We start from the raw sequence: 14,760 nt of genomic DNA, 5'->3' as shown, positions 1-14,760 counted from the left end.
TGCTTAACATTAACATGGCTTCAAATCAGAAGAAACATGTTTGTAAAATTAAAAGATCATGGTGAAGTTAATTTTGTCAGGATTATTAAAAAAATGGACTGTATCATCCAGTCTCACAAAGTTTTACTATCAGTGTTCCACAAGGATGAGGATTAGATCAGCTATTGTTATAATTTTTATGTTGTTTTTGGTTTTGGTTTCTTTTTCTATGTTTTTTTATTGTTCTTTTTCCTCATTCTTAGATCTTCCCTCTTTTTTGGCCTGCAGAGTCAGAAGATATGAATTATTGTGTGCATTCAGTTTATTGCCGAACTGAGCATAAAAAGTAAAATCCTTTTACTGTCAGATAATTTAAATAATTGAAAAAGGGGGAAATGATGCTTCACATAAATATATTATTATTATTCACAAACAGTTGAATTCAGTTTTCAGCTCTAATTATTTATGTGAAGTAACTTAAGAACAATAGACAGTTTCCAATAGGCAGTCATTGTTACCTGCCAGAAGGATAAAGCTTCCAAAGATCAATGCTGGCTGTTCACAAATTGTTACAACAACTCCAGTCCTCAAACACAAATGCCTGCATGTTTTAGATGAGTCCCTGCTCCAATACAGCTGATTCAAACGCTTAAATCCTCCTCAGAATGTAATCAAGTTCTGCAGCGGCCTGATAATGAACTATCATTTGACTTAGGTGTGATTAATCAGGATAGCATCCAAATCACAGAGGAATCTGGCCCTTGAGAACTGATGTTGGACACCACTCTAAGGATTTTAGATTTGATCTACAGCAGGTGCTGGTCAAGTGCAGACCTGAATCCTAAAATGGCAAAATACTTATTTAAATAAGCACAGGGAAATTTCTACTATTACCCAGTGCTAATGAGTAATAGAACCACTTAAAGGAAAAAATAAATATTGTTGGGGGGATGGTCTTGCTTTCCACTTTAAATCATCACTTTAATGCATTTTGTATTTACTCAAGCAATTTTTGGAGTGATCTGATCAATGTGTCCAAAGAAAGAAAAAACAACAGAAATCAACAGAAAGACGGCAACATTTTCTGACAATAAAAAAATAAACAAAATAAAAATTTGTATTCACAATCAGTTGACTTTTGATTGTGAAAAGATAATTTGTGTGAAAAAAAATTATGTATTATTTTTAACACAATATTGTTAAACCAGTGTCCTCTAAGCAAATAAAAGAAGAAAAAGTGAATATTTTAGGATCTTACCCCTTATACTTATTCAACTAGCAAAGGCAGAGCTCAGTTACAAAAAGTAAAACAATACCGATTACAAAAATCTCTGGGATTTCTTAGACAATCTTTTAAATAATTCAATTGAAAAGAACAAAAAAACTTGTGCTGGACAACTGATTACTATATTACCCAAAAATTTCCAAGTTTCATTTCAATTTAACTCAATGAACATCAAGAATGACCAACACTTTCCCACAGTACCTGAAGGCACCAGTTTACTGGAGATTAGATGTAGCAGCGCCATGACGTGGAGGAACCAGTTTACTATACATGACGTCCTAATTAGTTTATCTCATGACGCAGAATGAAATAAATCGCCCAATTTAGCTGCTTTTTTTTTTGTTTTTTTTTTTTTTGTTTTTTTTTTTAACTGTTGAAGTTGAATTAATTTGTTCTTATGAGACAACTCTTCACCAAGCAGCGGGTGTTTGAAATATCTTTAGTAGTGACAAAACAAACATGGGAGATTTATTCTGTCCCTGACTAGAACTAGAACAAGTCTGGTCTGACTGCTTATTGTTTTTCTAGAAGGGGAAGTCCAAAGCTCAGTTAGAGATGAAATAGTTACGAAAGAGGAATTGAATGCAGATCAGCCTTGCTTTCAAATCACAGCCTATAGTAATTACTCTACTTTTTTGTGTAACCTTTTCTAAGTCTGCAAAAAGATGACAAAGCAGAATATATATATTTTTAAACACTGTCTTTGACTGACTTGAAAGCAAATGTGAAAGAAAAGTTCAACTCACCAGAATTGAGAGTATTTGCTGACTTTCTTTTATCTAAAATGTGCAATTTCAAACTTTTATTTGTAAATATAACAAAAACAAACAAAAAAAAGACTGCAAGAGGTTCATTTACATTTTGAATGAAATCCATGTTAATTCAGAAGGTCTAACGGTTTGCACTACGCTTTGTTCAGAGAAGAATAAAAAAAAACCTTTGATTTTAAAAACAGGAAATAGGAGCACAAGTGTAATTTTTTAAATGTATTTTTTCTTTATTCACAAAGGGTCAAAATCACATGTACAGATTCATCACATACAGCCACATTAAATTAAGGTAGCAAGTTGCCTGATTTTATTTGTATAAAAAAGGGGTATTATTAGAATTATTTATACTCTTATCAATAACCAGTGGGAAAGACTGTATTGGTTTTACAGCAAACATGTAGCTGCTCACATTTCCTGATCAGCTCTTTTCATCTTTTGCAGTGAGCTGCAAACCTTTAAAGTTGGAAAGCCCTCACTGCCATCCCCCTAAACTTTAGTGTCCTCAACAGATTCTCATATTGAAGTCATGAATCTGATCTGGTTGATTATGTCAAATCAAAACTTGCAAGGACTATGAACTATTCTGGGCTTAACTGGATACAACATAACCTTCAAAAAAGAACTATATATTCCAAATGATAAAAGGTAAAGCCCCTTCTCATTGTGCAAAGTGCAATCCCTGACCATCTTAGTTTCCATGCAGGCTTTTAACAGAGCATGATGAAGCTATGACTAATGGCAGACAATTACAGAACAAAATATGCAAATGTCACAGATTTCCAAAGCAGCGAAGTAATGTTTTATGAATTATTCCAAAAAGTTGTTGGTTTGTGTCTCAGTAACCCCTACAGCTTATCAGCAATGGTAAAGTTTATCACTTCCTTCTGTGTCTATGCAAATGTATGAATTGTGTTTCAGTTTCAGCAAAGAAGAAAAAGCATAGAAATAAAAAAAGAAGTAAACAACAAACACAATAAAAATAAAATGCTAAAAGGAAGTTGCAAGTATCTTTATTCTCAAATTCACCTGGATGAATGTCTCATATTTTCTTGATTGGTCAACGTAAAATGTCACTCTCTGGATACGGAAATCAACAATTAGAAGCAAATCGTCAAGTCCAAAAACATTCAGATGCTCTTAAAATATTTCACCAAGGATATAAAATTATGGCAAAGGCTCAATTACAGAAATATTAGTTAAAGAGCAAAACATACTAGGCCTTCCTCTGCTTGCACCTGAAATCAAACATAATGTGTAGAGATCATTACAGCTCTTTTGGCACATTTTAGGCTGCAGTTGCTAATCAGAGAAATAATAATAAATAACATAAAATAGCTAAAATATAACAAAAAGGTGTCCTTGGATTGCCCTCTATTGGCATTTTATTCTGCATTAAAAATAATATGCACAGACCTGAGGTAAAAAAATAAAATAAAATACAAGTTAGCAATAAATCTTAGAGAAGTCTGTTTGCCCTATAAAACCCCATCGGATTTCTAATCTAAAATCAGTTTTGAGTGTGAAAAATAGTCCACTGGTCAAAAGAAAAACCAATAAGTGGAAAATGTGCAACTTATGACTAGTGAGAACAAAAACCAGCAACAGAAAGTGACTGACGAAAAAAAAAAATTAAAGTCATTGCACATATTAATGCCCGTGAAATACTTCACAATGTGAACTGGACTTCTAACAGGTGCAAATAAATCCAAAACTCATCCTGGACAGCGTTCAAATTTCTTGGGGAGAAAAGCTTTCTATTTCTTATGCAACCGTGACAAACGTGAAGTGAAATCTTGCTGCACACCTGAAAAGAAAACACTCACAACTAAATGTTGAAAAGCATTTTCTCTGTGTGGAGATGTTTAACTTTGGTTTTATGTTAGGTATCACCATGGGATTTAAACATAGTTGGAATATACAATAAGTTCAGAGCTAATGATCGGATATGATCACACCAGAGTGCAAGACGATGATTGAATGTGTTTTTCACTTTTTTCACAAAGTAATTTGAAATGAGTTTTTCTAAAATTTGTACAAATACAATATTAAGAACCAACGTCTACAATGAATCTCAAATAGTACTCACAATTTTCTCTTCTTATTTGTTATTTGCATGATTAGGTTTAGAGGTTTCAACCAAGATGCATTTTATATAAATATAGCCTAATTAATAAACTGCACTCACACAGTCTAATGCTAACTCTTTAATTAGCCAAAAGAAGTGTAAAACACCCCTCTCAAATGTGCACATTAAAAAAGTAAATTGGTCAATTGTGCATACTGCATTCACTCATCAAGTCCCTGAAGTTTCTACCTAGTACAAAATTTACCTTCCAAAAGAACCAAAACTTGTCTCCTTCATCCACCTTACACATGGTGCAACTGAGAGGTTGTGGAAGCCGACGCCACCTACTGGCCAAGTAAGACTCCACAGATCATTACAGACTGCTAAAACAGTATTTGGAAGAAGTTAAAAAGGTGCAATCTAGATTAAAAGCAAATTGCATACATTTTGTTACCTCTTCTAAGCTTCCCCCTAGGTTAGGACGACTTTAAATCCTGCTCTACTGGACACGACATTGCAGCCACAAGCTGTTTGTAGCTACAACGACAGGAGACCAGCTCATGTTCCGGCTGAGAGCAGAATCCCTCTGATCCGACTGCGTCATAAACATGGAGTAGTAAATTCATATCCTCCCTGTTAATTGTAAACATGCAGGCTGTCCTGCAGAGCAGAGAGAGGGGCCACATGCTGCTCACAAACCAACTAGCCACTAGCATCAGGGAATCACAGCGGTCAAGGGTTTGTGCCTGGTTTGGGTTTGGAGTTCAGGGCTTGCGGAGAGTCTGTAGGACAGGGTCCAGTTCTGCCTTGAGTGCAGAGCTGTTGGTGCTGTGACTGTTGTTTTCCACTAAGCTCTTCTTCGCCCGCCTCTTTAAGAAGAACCTCTTCGTCCTCCAAAACCAGCTCCAGTGTGGTTCCTGTAGCTGCTCTGTCCTCTGACCCCCCCTCCTCTTTCAGGCGGAGTTTTATGTTCATGCCGCCAGGGTATTCTGACTTATCTGCAAAAATGAAAAAATAAATAAAATAAATAATTAAATAAAATGTATAAACTCAAAAGGGACACTCATACCACACACATGTTTAAGATCTGATGATGCTAATTTAAGAATTATATTTTGCTAATATGGAAGCATTTAGTGTTCTATAACATTTCACAAGAAGCATGAGGCGTCCAGAGGCTGGTGTTTTGAACAAACCCTCTTTTTATAACCTCTCGAAATCATAGCAAAAATAAAAACTCAGAAAAACTCAAATTATATAAACTCAAAATCTTAAATCCTATAAAAAATTTTAAAGAGATGTTTTAATAGGATTTAAGTCTGGGGACTGAGAAGCCATAGAGGAAGTGTTTTTGGTCTTTTGAAATAAATTTACTGATAGAATCCATCTGATTTTTATTTAAAATGTCCTATTTTAAAAAGTACATGACCCTACAAATAATATTTCAAAGAGAATCAGGCCCACAGCACCACAGACCCTTCAGAGGGTGCTTTTGCACTGATTTATCTTGAGTTTTAGTCCACATCTTACTTGTTTATTTAAGTTTATACTTAGTCTTATCTAACTAAAGAACTCACCCTTTGTAAAAATCTCAGAAGAGTATATAAAACTCAAAAGTTCTATACTTGTGATAGAAATTACTTTTATTTTCACCTATGATATTTATCTCGCACATGGTGGCAAAATGAATGTGTGAGATTAAAAGAAAGCTTATTCAATTCTTATTGGAAGTTTCTGGAAAAAAATTATCAAAGTTAAAAGTTGGGATAAAAAATGCTTTCTTTAGATGAAATTGTTAGGCATGCCACTCATTTTGCCACTTTTAAATCTTGCAGACAAATAAGACTTCCTAACATGTTTTTTCTCCCACTTGATAAATCTGTTTGAAATAAAATGTCATATTTTCCCTAAATATTTCATTGTAAGGTTTTGCTACCCCCATGAAAGATTATGTTAGTGAAAGACTTTTTACACGTCTTGGCCAAGGCATGCTAATACATTTGTTTGGAGCTGTAACACTATTGTATCAACGAAAAAATATCTCTTCAATCAGACTCTCTGGCTTGTGGCTGAATTCCACAGTTAACTTCCTGTATTGAAAAACTTAGTTCTAACCACTGCATTAAACGGCAACACAAACACACAACATGGAGGGATCTATCTTTTAATGGACTTCCTCCTGGTCCTCACCCTGTCCCAGCTGCCTCTCCTTCGGCAGCAACAATACATCCACATTGTGATGTTCCTCCAGGGCGGAGGTGAGCACGGCGCCCTCCCGGCTGAACAGAAACACCAAAGGTAAGGCGATGTCTTCGGTAGAGTCACCGTCTCCGACCATCTGGAAGAGGGGAGTCTCCTCACTGTTACTTCCTTCGTGGTGATCTGTGCGACAGGGAAGTTTATCAATAATTTACTTCCTGAAACATTAAAAACTATGAGAGGTGTTGTTAAAATACAAACTTTTTTCACCTATAAAGATGACTCCACCGGCTCCAGCTTGTTGCAGCCAACGAGCCTTGGCTGCAAACATGCAGTCACCGCGTAATGCAAGTGCAATACGGCCTTTAACCTCTGCTGCATTTTCTATTGGCCCACAGGCAGTGTAAGGGGAAACTTTCACTATGGTTCCTTTCACCTGTGGTAAGGGAATTCATTTTAGTTTCTAATTTTTGACGTTAGTGAGAAAAGCAAATAAATACAAAATAAATAAAAGTTAATTTTTGTGTCTAATTTGACAATACTCCTTTGTGGATCTTAGGGTACATTCACACCAACCCTTTTTAGTCCACTTTAATCTCTAGTTCGTTTGTAATCCGGTTCATATGAGAATGCACAATCAAACTCTGATGCTAACCAGAAAAAGAGAACTGCCTAAAAACCTAGGTTTTTGTTTGGTTAAAGTGAACTCTAGAGCAGCTCGGATGCATAAGTGAATGTCAAGTAGAACAAAGACCACTCCAAAAGCAGGAAGTGAACTATAGCACAAGGTATTCTGGGTAAATACAACCCAAACAAATGCGCATTTAGTGCTAGCTACAGAAATCATTGATTTTTTGCTCTTCTCTCCTTCAGAGGTTTTTGTGTCATTTTCTTCAGTGGTTCTAGGTACAGTGGAACCACAAGCAAAGAGTGGAACACGTTTTTCAAAGGGTTTGGTTTGTTTGACGCAGTGCAGTGTAAAAGCGAAACGCACCAGCTGAAAATTCCAATTGAGATTATCAGGGGTGAAAACACCCAAAATGTTTCTATTCCCAATGTGATGATATTTTTTGAAACACCAAATCTCTTTCAGGTTTTGTCTCAATAGTAGGCTCTTTATCTCACCCCGTGCTCCTGCTTGGTCAGGTCCATCCCAAACTTGGCGGGTCCTGCAGTGAGGACCGTCCTGCCCAGAAACGGAGGAGATATGAGCTGAACGGCATGCGGCACCACCAGCTCCTCCTCTATCATCTGGCTCACTTCTGCGACAAGCTTGACGCGGAACACTCCTTTATGATGCTGCAGATATTAAAAAATATTTTAAAAAGACAAATACTCTAGATGAATTCAACATATTCAATGTTGTTTGGGAGGTTTTGTAACTAGAAAGATTACTTGAACATCATGTTGCATGTCCAGTATTTAATTATTAGATAATACTATAGTAACAGATTAACAATTTCAGCATAGATATAAATAAAAATCGATTCAAAAGTTGATATAAAAAAAAGACACAGGTTATGGAGTACTACTGGCCTTTACTTGAGAGTTACATAACAAGAAGTGTGGCAGAAAGAGAAGAAGACGTGCAGTGGAAGGGATCAGGCTAGGAGGACATGTTGTACAGGACTGAGGCATTCTTCAAATAATTCACTTTTCAAAATCCATAAAGTTCAAAGTAAATTTTAACTAAGCAAACTGAAAGCTTTTCTGTGCCAGCGGGCAATTTAATTAACCCTTTTTATTGTACAACAATAACAACCGGCTTGAGTCATCAAATTCCTGACTCCCTAGTGTGTAAATGTGACCAGTGTAATAAATTTAAGTCTTAAATTAAACGTTTAAAAATCTCTCTCCATACAGCATCGTTAAATTAGGCACTCATGTTAAATCATACTATTATCTGAAAGGACTTTTTAATGCTACACATACAACAATTTGTTCCGCCATATTGGAATCAGTAGATGTTAAATGTTCATATTTGAAATATTTCATAATTTAACATAAGCAAGGTTTAAACTAGAAATTGCTACAACGCTCTAGAGGGGATAATAACTTTAACTGAACACATAGGAGATTTAGAGGTAAACAAGGCCCACCTTTGAGCCAATAGAGTCTCCAAGGGTAAAGTCATTCAGACGGGTGAGAGAGATGCCCATGCTCTTCAAGAACTCCACTGGTTCCATGCCACTGTCATGAAGCGGCAGCTCAATTTCCCTTTGAGTAGTCATGAACACACTCAGTTTCACATTAAGCAGATCAGCAGCAGAGATACTGAGAGTCTCTTGCACCAAGTCCCACCTGATGGGTAGAGGAGTGAAGGCTCGTCCCACGCCGGTCAGGTACTTGTAGCCGTCCCTAATGGTTTTGGCGAACGATGGGTTGTTGGGGAACAATGTCTCTGTGCTGGGGCAGGAGTGTGTAAATAGATCCTCATCATGAGCAACAGGACTCTCCTAAAGCGCAGTGCAAAGAAATAAGGCACCACGAACCTTTCATAAGCACTTCAACAAAATAAATTGTCAATCTGTATTTGAACGTAATAAAATGCTGTATAAATAATTACAAGAATTTACATATTCTTGCTTTATACTCGTAGAGCACATCTTCCTGTCCAAATTCGAGAAGAGTAATTCAGATTATTAAGAACTTTTACCGTAACGTTGCTCTGGACGGTGACTTGAGTCGTGGACAGAGAGACGGGCAGTAGGTGGGCCTCTGTGGTGAAAATGTAGTCGTCTATGTTAATCGGCAGCTGGCTCTTCTCCGAAAACAGCAGGTAGAGGTATTTGAACATCTCTGCCAGAAAGAACGAGTCCATCCTACACAAGAGCAATAACACCAAAATATTATTTATGGTTTCCCTCAAAGCTTGGCTTCGTCTGTCCCAAACAGCACCTGTCTTCATGTGTCCCAGTGCGGACGTCCTGCACAGCAGCAAAACCACAAGCCACCCTGGCAAAGGCATTGAGTTTTTCCACTATGGACTGTCCCACTCTGAGGTAGTAAGGGTCACCGGTGGCCTGCACAGGTCAGACAGAAAAGACAGATCATTAAGACAATACAGGACAGGAAGACTTTTATTTGTTAGGGTATTTCACCTGGATTTTCAAGACTGAAATAATAATTCTAATTATAAAACTTACACCAATTTCTTGGGCTTAATGAATGAACATCTAGAGCCACATGGATGAATGAATAGAGAGTCTCTCAAATATTTTGAAGAGGGTTTGTTTGTGAGAGTTAACTTGTATTTTTAAGCATTGTTTATCTTGCAGCTCTTTTTTTTTCTTATTAATGATTTATTGGGATCTTTTTGTGTTTTATTTTCTTTCTTGCTAAGCAGATAAGTCAAACTAGAACCAAGCATGTTGTGTTTTTTATTTCAGTGTTTCTACCTTATAGAGGTAGTAGGTGCTTTCTGCAAACTCTGGTCTCAGCAGGTGTTGACCCCAATGTACTCTGAACTCTGTGGTAAAAGCCTGGGTGGATATTGACCAAAGGAAACAAACATAAAGCTGTGGCTACTCATGGCCAGATTCAACAACAAAACAATGTAGCTACAGAGCAAATGTCACTTATTGAAAAAAAAAATAACTTTGTCACTTTTATTACATCATTATTCTCACACGTTTTAAATATTTGTCGAATGCATGATGACAACAGAGTGAACAGGAATGAGACCTTCTTTACCTCTGGGAGAAACTTGTGCTGCTTTGTGACTTGGTATAGCATCTCATGAGTCTCTATGGCTGGTTTCAGATCTCCTGTTAAAACCTATGCAAACAATAATATAAATATACATTTTTATATATATGTGTGTATACATATATCTTTTTAGACTCAGCAACCTTTTATCTGTAATTTGCTATTTACCGATTGGAGCAAATGTAATAAATGCAACATCTATTTAAGCATTTCATCTGACCTGTAGTCCAGGGAAGAAAGCGAGCAGCGAATCCATCCAGCTGCGAACACTCACAGTGGGATTGTGCATGTGCACGTTGAGCAGAAGAGGAGGCTGGCTGATGTACTTCATAATGGCACTGTAGTGCTGTTACAGAAAAAAAAAACCATCATAAAAACAAGATAAAATTTAAACAGTTGTTTAGAGCTTCAAATGACAAGATGTGCACCAATGATGGAACAAAATAGAATGAGTTGTTTGTTGAAGGGAGACTCACAATGTTGAACCTCTGCAAAAATGTATCATCTCCTAAAAGAATGTAGGCCTTCATTAGATATTCGTAGTACGAGTCGATTCCTGCGCCAACACCGCTATCTGCACAAACAGAAGCAAAAAGGCTGTTCATTTACAGTAACGTGGGATTCTTATCAAGATTGTGTAACAACAAGAGGGACTCTGGGATTCATTAGGCATTAGCAGATGTGGACTTGTGCTACAGTGTTGTTACCTTTCCTGACCCATTCTCCATTATGGATATTGATCACAGTTCCAACTAAGTCACTTCCTCTCTGTCTCCTCTCCCAGAGGACATCCAGGGCCTTCCTAGCATGTTCCTGTTAAACATCAATAAGCAGCCAGCTTTAATTTTCCAGATAAGGCAAACTAATCTCACACTTCAGTAATTACATATTTACAGCACAATAAAGCACAACAACAAACAGTAAGAGAACTCTGTAATTATAGGCTGGCAGTACCTCAAACACGGACTCTCCCGACAGCCTGCTGAGAGCGGCAAACTCCAGGATCATGGTCCCTGCACATGCTGTGCACGTGTCCGATTCAGTGCCGGTGCGTGAGAGTGGGTTCAAGATGCCGTACCGCAGATTCACCTGGGAAACGACACAAAAAGAAAGTCACTTAACTGGATGAAAAATATAGATAAACAAGCTATTTATGTTTACTTTCAATTAGTTTTGTTTGTGTTCACTAAACTGTGCAGAACTAGTTTCAACACTGAGTGGAAGGGTCAAATATCTACAGTTTTCTAATACTTTTTTTACTAAATGTACACATAGAAAAATCCAATATTTATATGAAAAGGTATTTATGGATGTGTGGAAGATTCAGTGTTAAAAATGGTTGTGGTAGGATCATGTATTGGAATATTTTAGAGAACTAAATAATGACTATGGTACCTTAGGGTAGGGAAGGCCACTGGAGGTGTTGAAGGCAGGAATCAGTCGGTGGCCCAGCTCGACGGCCATGTGAAGGAGTTCATCACGATACCACTGCATCCTCTCCCCACGCTGCCTGAGCAGGTCAGCCATCACATGTCCCCCCAAAAGCCCTCTGGACACACATGTTCACAAAATGATAAACAGCACAACAGCACATGTTCAGCATCAAAACGACACACTGCAAGCTTGTTTTCTACCCTAAAACCCTGATGTTGGTCTCAAACACGGACACCACCACATCATTGTCCAAGTTGACGCCCTCACATTTTCATGTGATACTTCCAGCTTGTTTAGCACCTAATAAAAACCAAGAGAAACAACTCCCTATTCTCAAAAAAGAAGGCACAACAAATTCATTCTTGTGCTGGTAAACAGATGAATATTCAAGTACAAATGACAGTTATTGTTTTATCTGAGAAAACACAAACTGGCAGAAATGTTCAAGATGGTCAATCTTTTTGCACATTTACTTTTTAGAACTCTACGTCCCGTTTGAATCTGCATAAAATAACATTAAACTAGTATTTAACATAATCTAGTATTTGCAACAACAGAGCAATAAATGTCTACTTTGAGCCTGTGAGCTCTTTCAACTCAAATTTGCAAGTATATAATCCCCTAAGCTGTATATTCTTTGTGTTTCATTTATATTCCCAAAACATTTTTATTAAATTTATATCTGCTGATTATTTTCATTGTAATTTGCCAGCTTTTGATTTTAAGTTTTCTCAAAACCAAAACAACTGTGATTCTCAGGCAACTTTGAATGGAACAGCATAGACAAAATAAACAATTTAAACTAACTTCCACCTGTCTGTTTGATTCAGGGAGCTGTGAAACATTATTTGATGTTTCAAGGCATCAAAACAAAAGCAAGGTGTTTCTTTTCTGAGTCGTCTGTGCTTTCTCCTCATGATTCTCCCTTTGCAGCTTAGCGGCATCAGCTCATCTGCTGGATAGGCATATTTCTGCAACAGTAACAGCTATAATTAGGCTCATCACTTTGTAATCATTTGATTCATGCTATTCAACTCATTTAACCATCTCCAGGCTATTGGTATAGCTTTTCTTCATTTCTAAAAAAAACATAAAGACATACATGATGGAAACACCTCCAAAAGAGAAGATTTTTGTCATTTTAGTTGTCACATTTTCCTACATTTTCATGTGATACTTCATGCTTGAGGCAGTACTGTTTAGCCACAACTCCGCAATAAAAATAAGAGAAATCCTCTAAATTCTCCCTATTCTCAGAAGCAAATTGGGACGTCAACTCTCCATTGATTACTTATGAATAAAAACAGCAGGAAATGTATTCAAGGTGCAAATGACAGTTATTGTTTTTTATCTGTAAACATCCAAACTCCTTTTCTAATGGTTCAATGGGATCTTGTACATATTGATTAATCAAAAACTGCCACTGATTGCCTTTTTGCTGATATCTTACTTAATTTTTTTTACAAGATGGAGAAGCAACTTTATTCACCATTACATTAGATTCCCTTTCTACAATAATCTAAACAATAAAGTAACAAAATACATTTGAGTTTTTTAAAAAAGTTAACATGTGAATAACTTTTTTGACCATTAAACTTTTCTCAAACACAGCAAGTTTTGTTCATTTAAATTTGCCAGCCATCTTGTTTTCTCAAAACACTCAACTAATACAACTGTCACTCATAACTTATGTAAACAGACAAAAAAATTTTACTTTTAAATTTTAATTATTGCATGTAACTATAGGCATGGTCAAACATCTCCAGAATTTGGCTTCTGTAAATAAATAATGACAAAAATAAAAACCCTCAGGTATATTTTGTTATTACATAGAAGAACTGTGCATCATTTACTGATGTTGGTCTTCTCCTCTGGTGTCATGCTCTGATTCTCCAAACAATTCACCCAGCTAAGAAGACTGGTGATCACTTAAAACATATTTGGTTCCAAAACAGAGACACGGTTTTAGTTTGCAAAGTCTCCTACATTAAATTATTTCAACTGTAATGAACTGTATTCTCTTTCCAACACCCACGCAAATCAAACAGTCCAGCTGGCACAACTGTCCCCTGTCAGACCCGAGCTCATCTTCTTGTTTTGGTAGAGAAACAGCACAATTTTAGCTACCTCCTAATGTCCATTTTCCCAACTTTGTTGCCCTGTTGTTTGTCCAATCTTAGGAGGACCACTTCATGGAAACAAAGCCTCACTGACAAAGTGTCTCCATGTAAACAAAGGAGAAAGAAAGCTATAAATGTCTCGTAGATACAAAAAATTTCCATTTGTTGTAATACCTCTATCCAGTCATGGAATACTATTTCTAAATTACAAAACTGAAAGGAGAAGGTGACGATTGATACAGCTGTAGGGTTTTAGCCTGATGTCTTCAATGGCAGTTAGTTACAAACAATGATAAAAACAAACTTATATTGAAGATTTATCCTAAACGTTTAACGACGTTTTATCGAGTAAAATAAACAAGCCGTTCAGGAAACTGTTTAATCTGTTGAATGTATATGCTGTGAAGTGAATATTTTATGAATTTTTTTTCATAACAGAAATGACACTGTTTGCTGTTTCCTTTACGTCCATGATTATTCAAACTATTTTACTTTTTAAATTTTTATTATATTACTAAAGAACGTTATAATTTTAAAAATATGTCTTTTAAAGAAATAAAAATACAAAACAGTTTACAGAAAGCAACAAAGAAAATGCGGTTGATTTGCACAATGGAGGAGTCATTTGTTGATGCCAATAATGGGCGTTCCCTTTCCAACTAAAATAAACATCTGTGGCCCCAGAAAAAATATTTAGCTAATTTTTTCACATGAAAAAAAGTGCTTCTTCTGAGTGATTTTCAGTGTTTTATGTTTATTTGTGTTCACTTGTTTGAAAAAGCTTATTTTTTTGATGATCGACATTGTATATTTGTTGTAACGAATTTGAGCTCGTTTTTACGGTTGATTTTGACATAGGATGTTTATTCGTAATGGACATATTTAAAAAAAAGGTTCTAATGATAAAATAAATTAAGAAAATAAGTTTGTGTAAAGAAAAGATGGAAGTTTTTGCTTATTTTGTAGATTAAACTATTTTAAAGATGTCTGTTGATCAATTGTTCTGAAGTTTATCTTCTGTGTTAGTTTAATCCTGTACAAAAATTGGTAATTTTCAAAAACATCTGGTTTAAAGTATTAATGACGTCATTGGTTAGTATTTTGCTTTAATCTGTGCTAGGGAGAAAAATGATAAAACAGTATGTATTGTATCTTGATAATTAGATGAAAATTTAAACATTGAAACAAGATGTTCTCTTA

The 14,760-nt window shown here is 36.1% G+C and overlaps 1 protein-coding gene across 1 annotated transcript; it reads right to left on the bottom strand.

Moving 5' to 3' along the window:
- Window positions 1-3,028: 3,028 nt before the first annotated feature.
- si:ch211-282j22.3 (ER degradation-enhancing alpha-mannosidase-like protein 3) lies at window positions 3,029-13,581 on the bottom strand. Its single transcript, XM_044096294.1, is given in 21 exon segments — window positions 3,029-5,097; window positions 6,290-6,481; window positions 6,569-6,734; window positions 7,424-7,597; window positions 8,398-8,515; window positions 8,600-8,754; window positions 8,955-9,120; window positions 9,197-9,321; window positions 9,697-9,780; window positions 9,992-10,075; window positions 10,227-10,352; window positions 10,483-10,580; window positions 10,714-10,819; window positions 10,961-11,095; window positions 11,402-11,555; window positions 11,641-11,721; window positions 12,248-12,412; window positions 13,175-13,219; window positions 13,296-13,370; window positions 13,372-13,422; window positions 13,568-13,581. Coding segments are annotated over 21 exon segments (2,580 nt in total). The 3' UTR covers window positions 3,029-4,831.
- Window positions 13,582-14,760: the final 1,179 nt, after the last annotated feature.

This window comes from Gambusia affinis, linkage group LG17 (genome assembly GCF_019740435.1).
Source record: "Gambusia affinis linkage group LG17, SWU_Gaff_1.0, whole genome shotgun sequence".
Taxonomy (NCBI): domain Eukaryota; kingdom Metazoa; phylum Chordata; class Actinopteri; order Cyprinodontiformes; family Poeciliidae; genus Gambusia; species Gambusia affinis.
The sequence above is the reverse complement of the archived record's forward strand: the minus strand, read 5'-3'. Positions and strand labels throughout refer to the sequence as shown.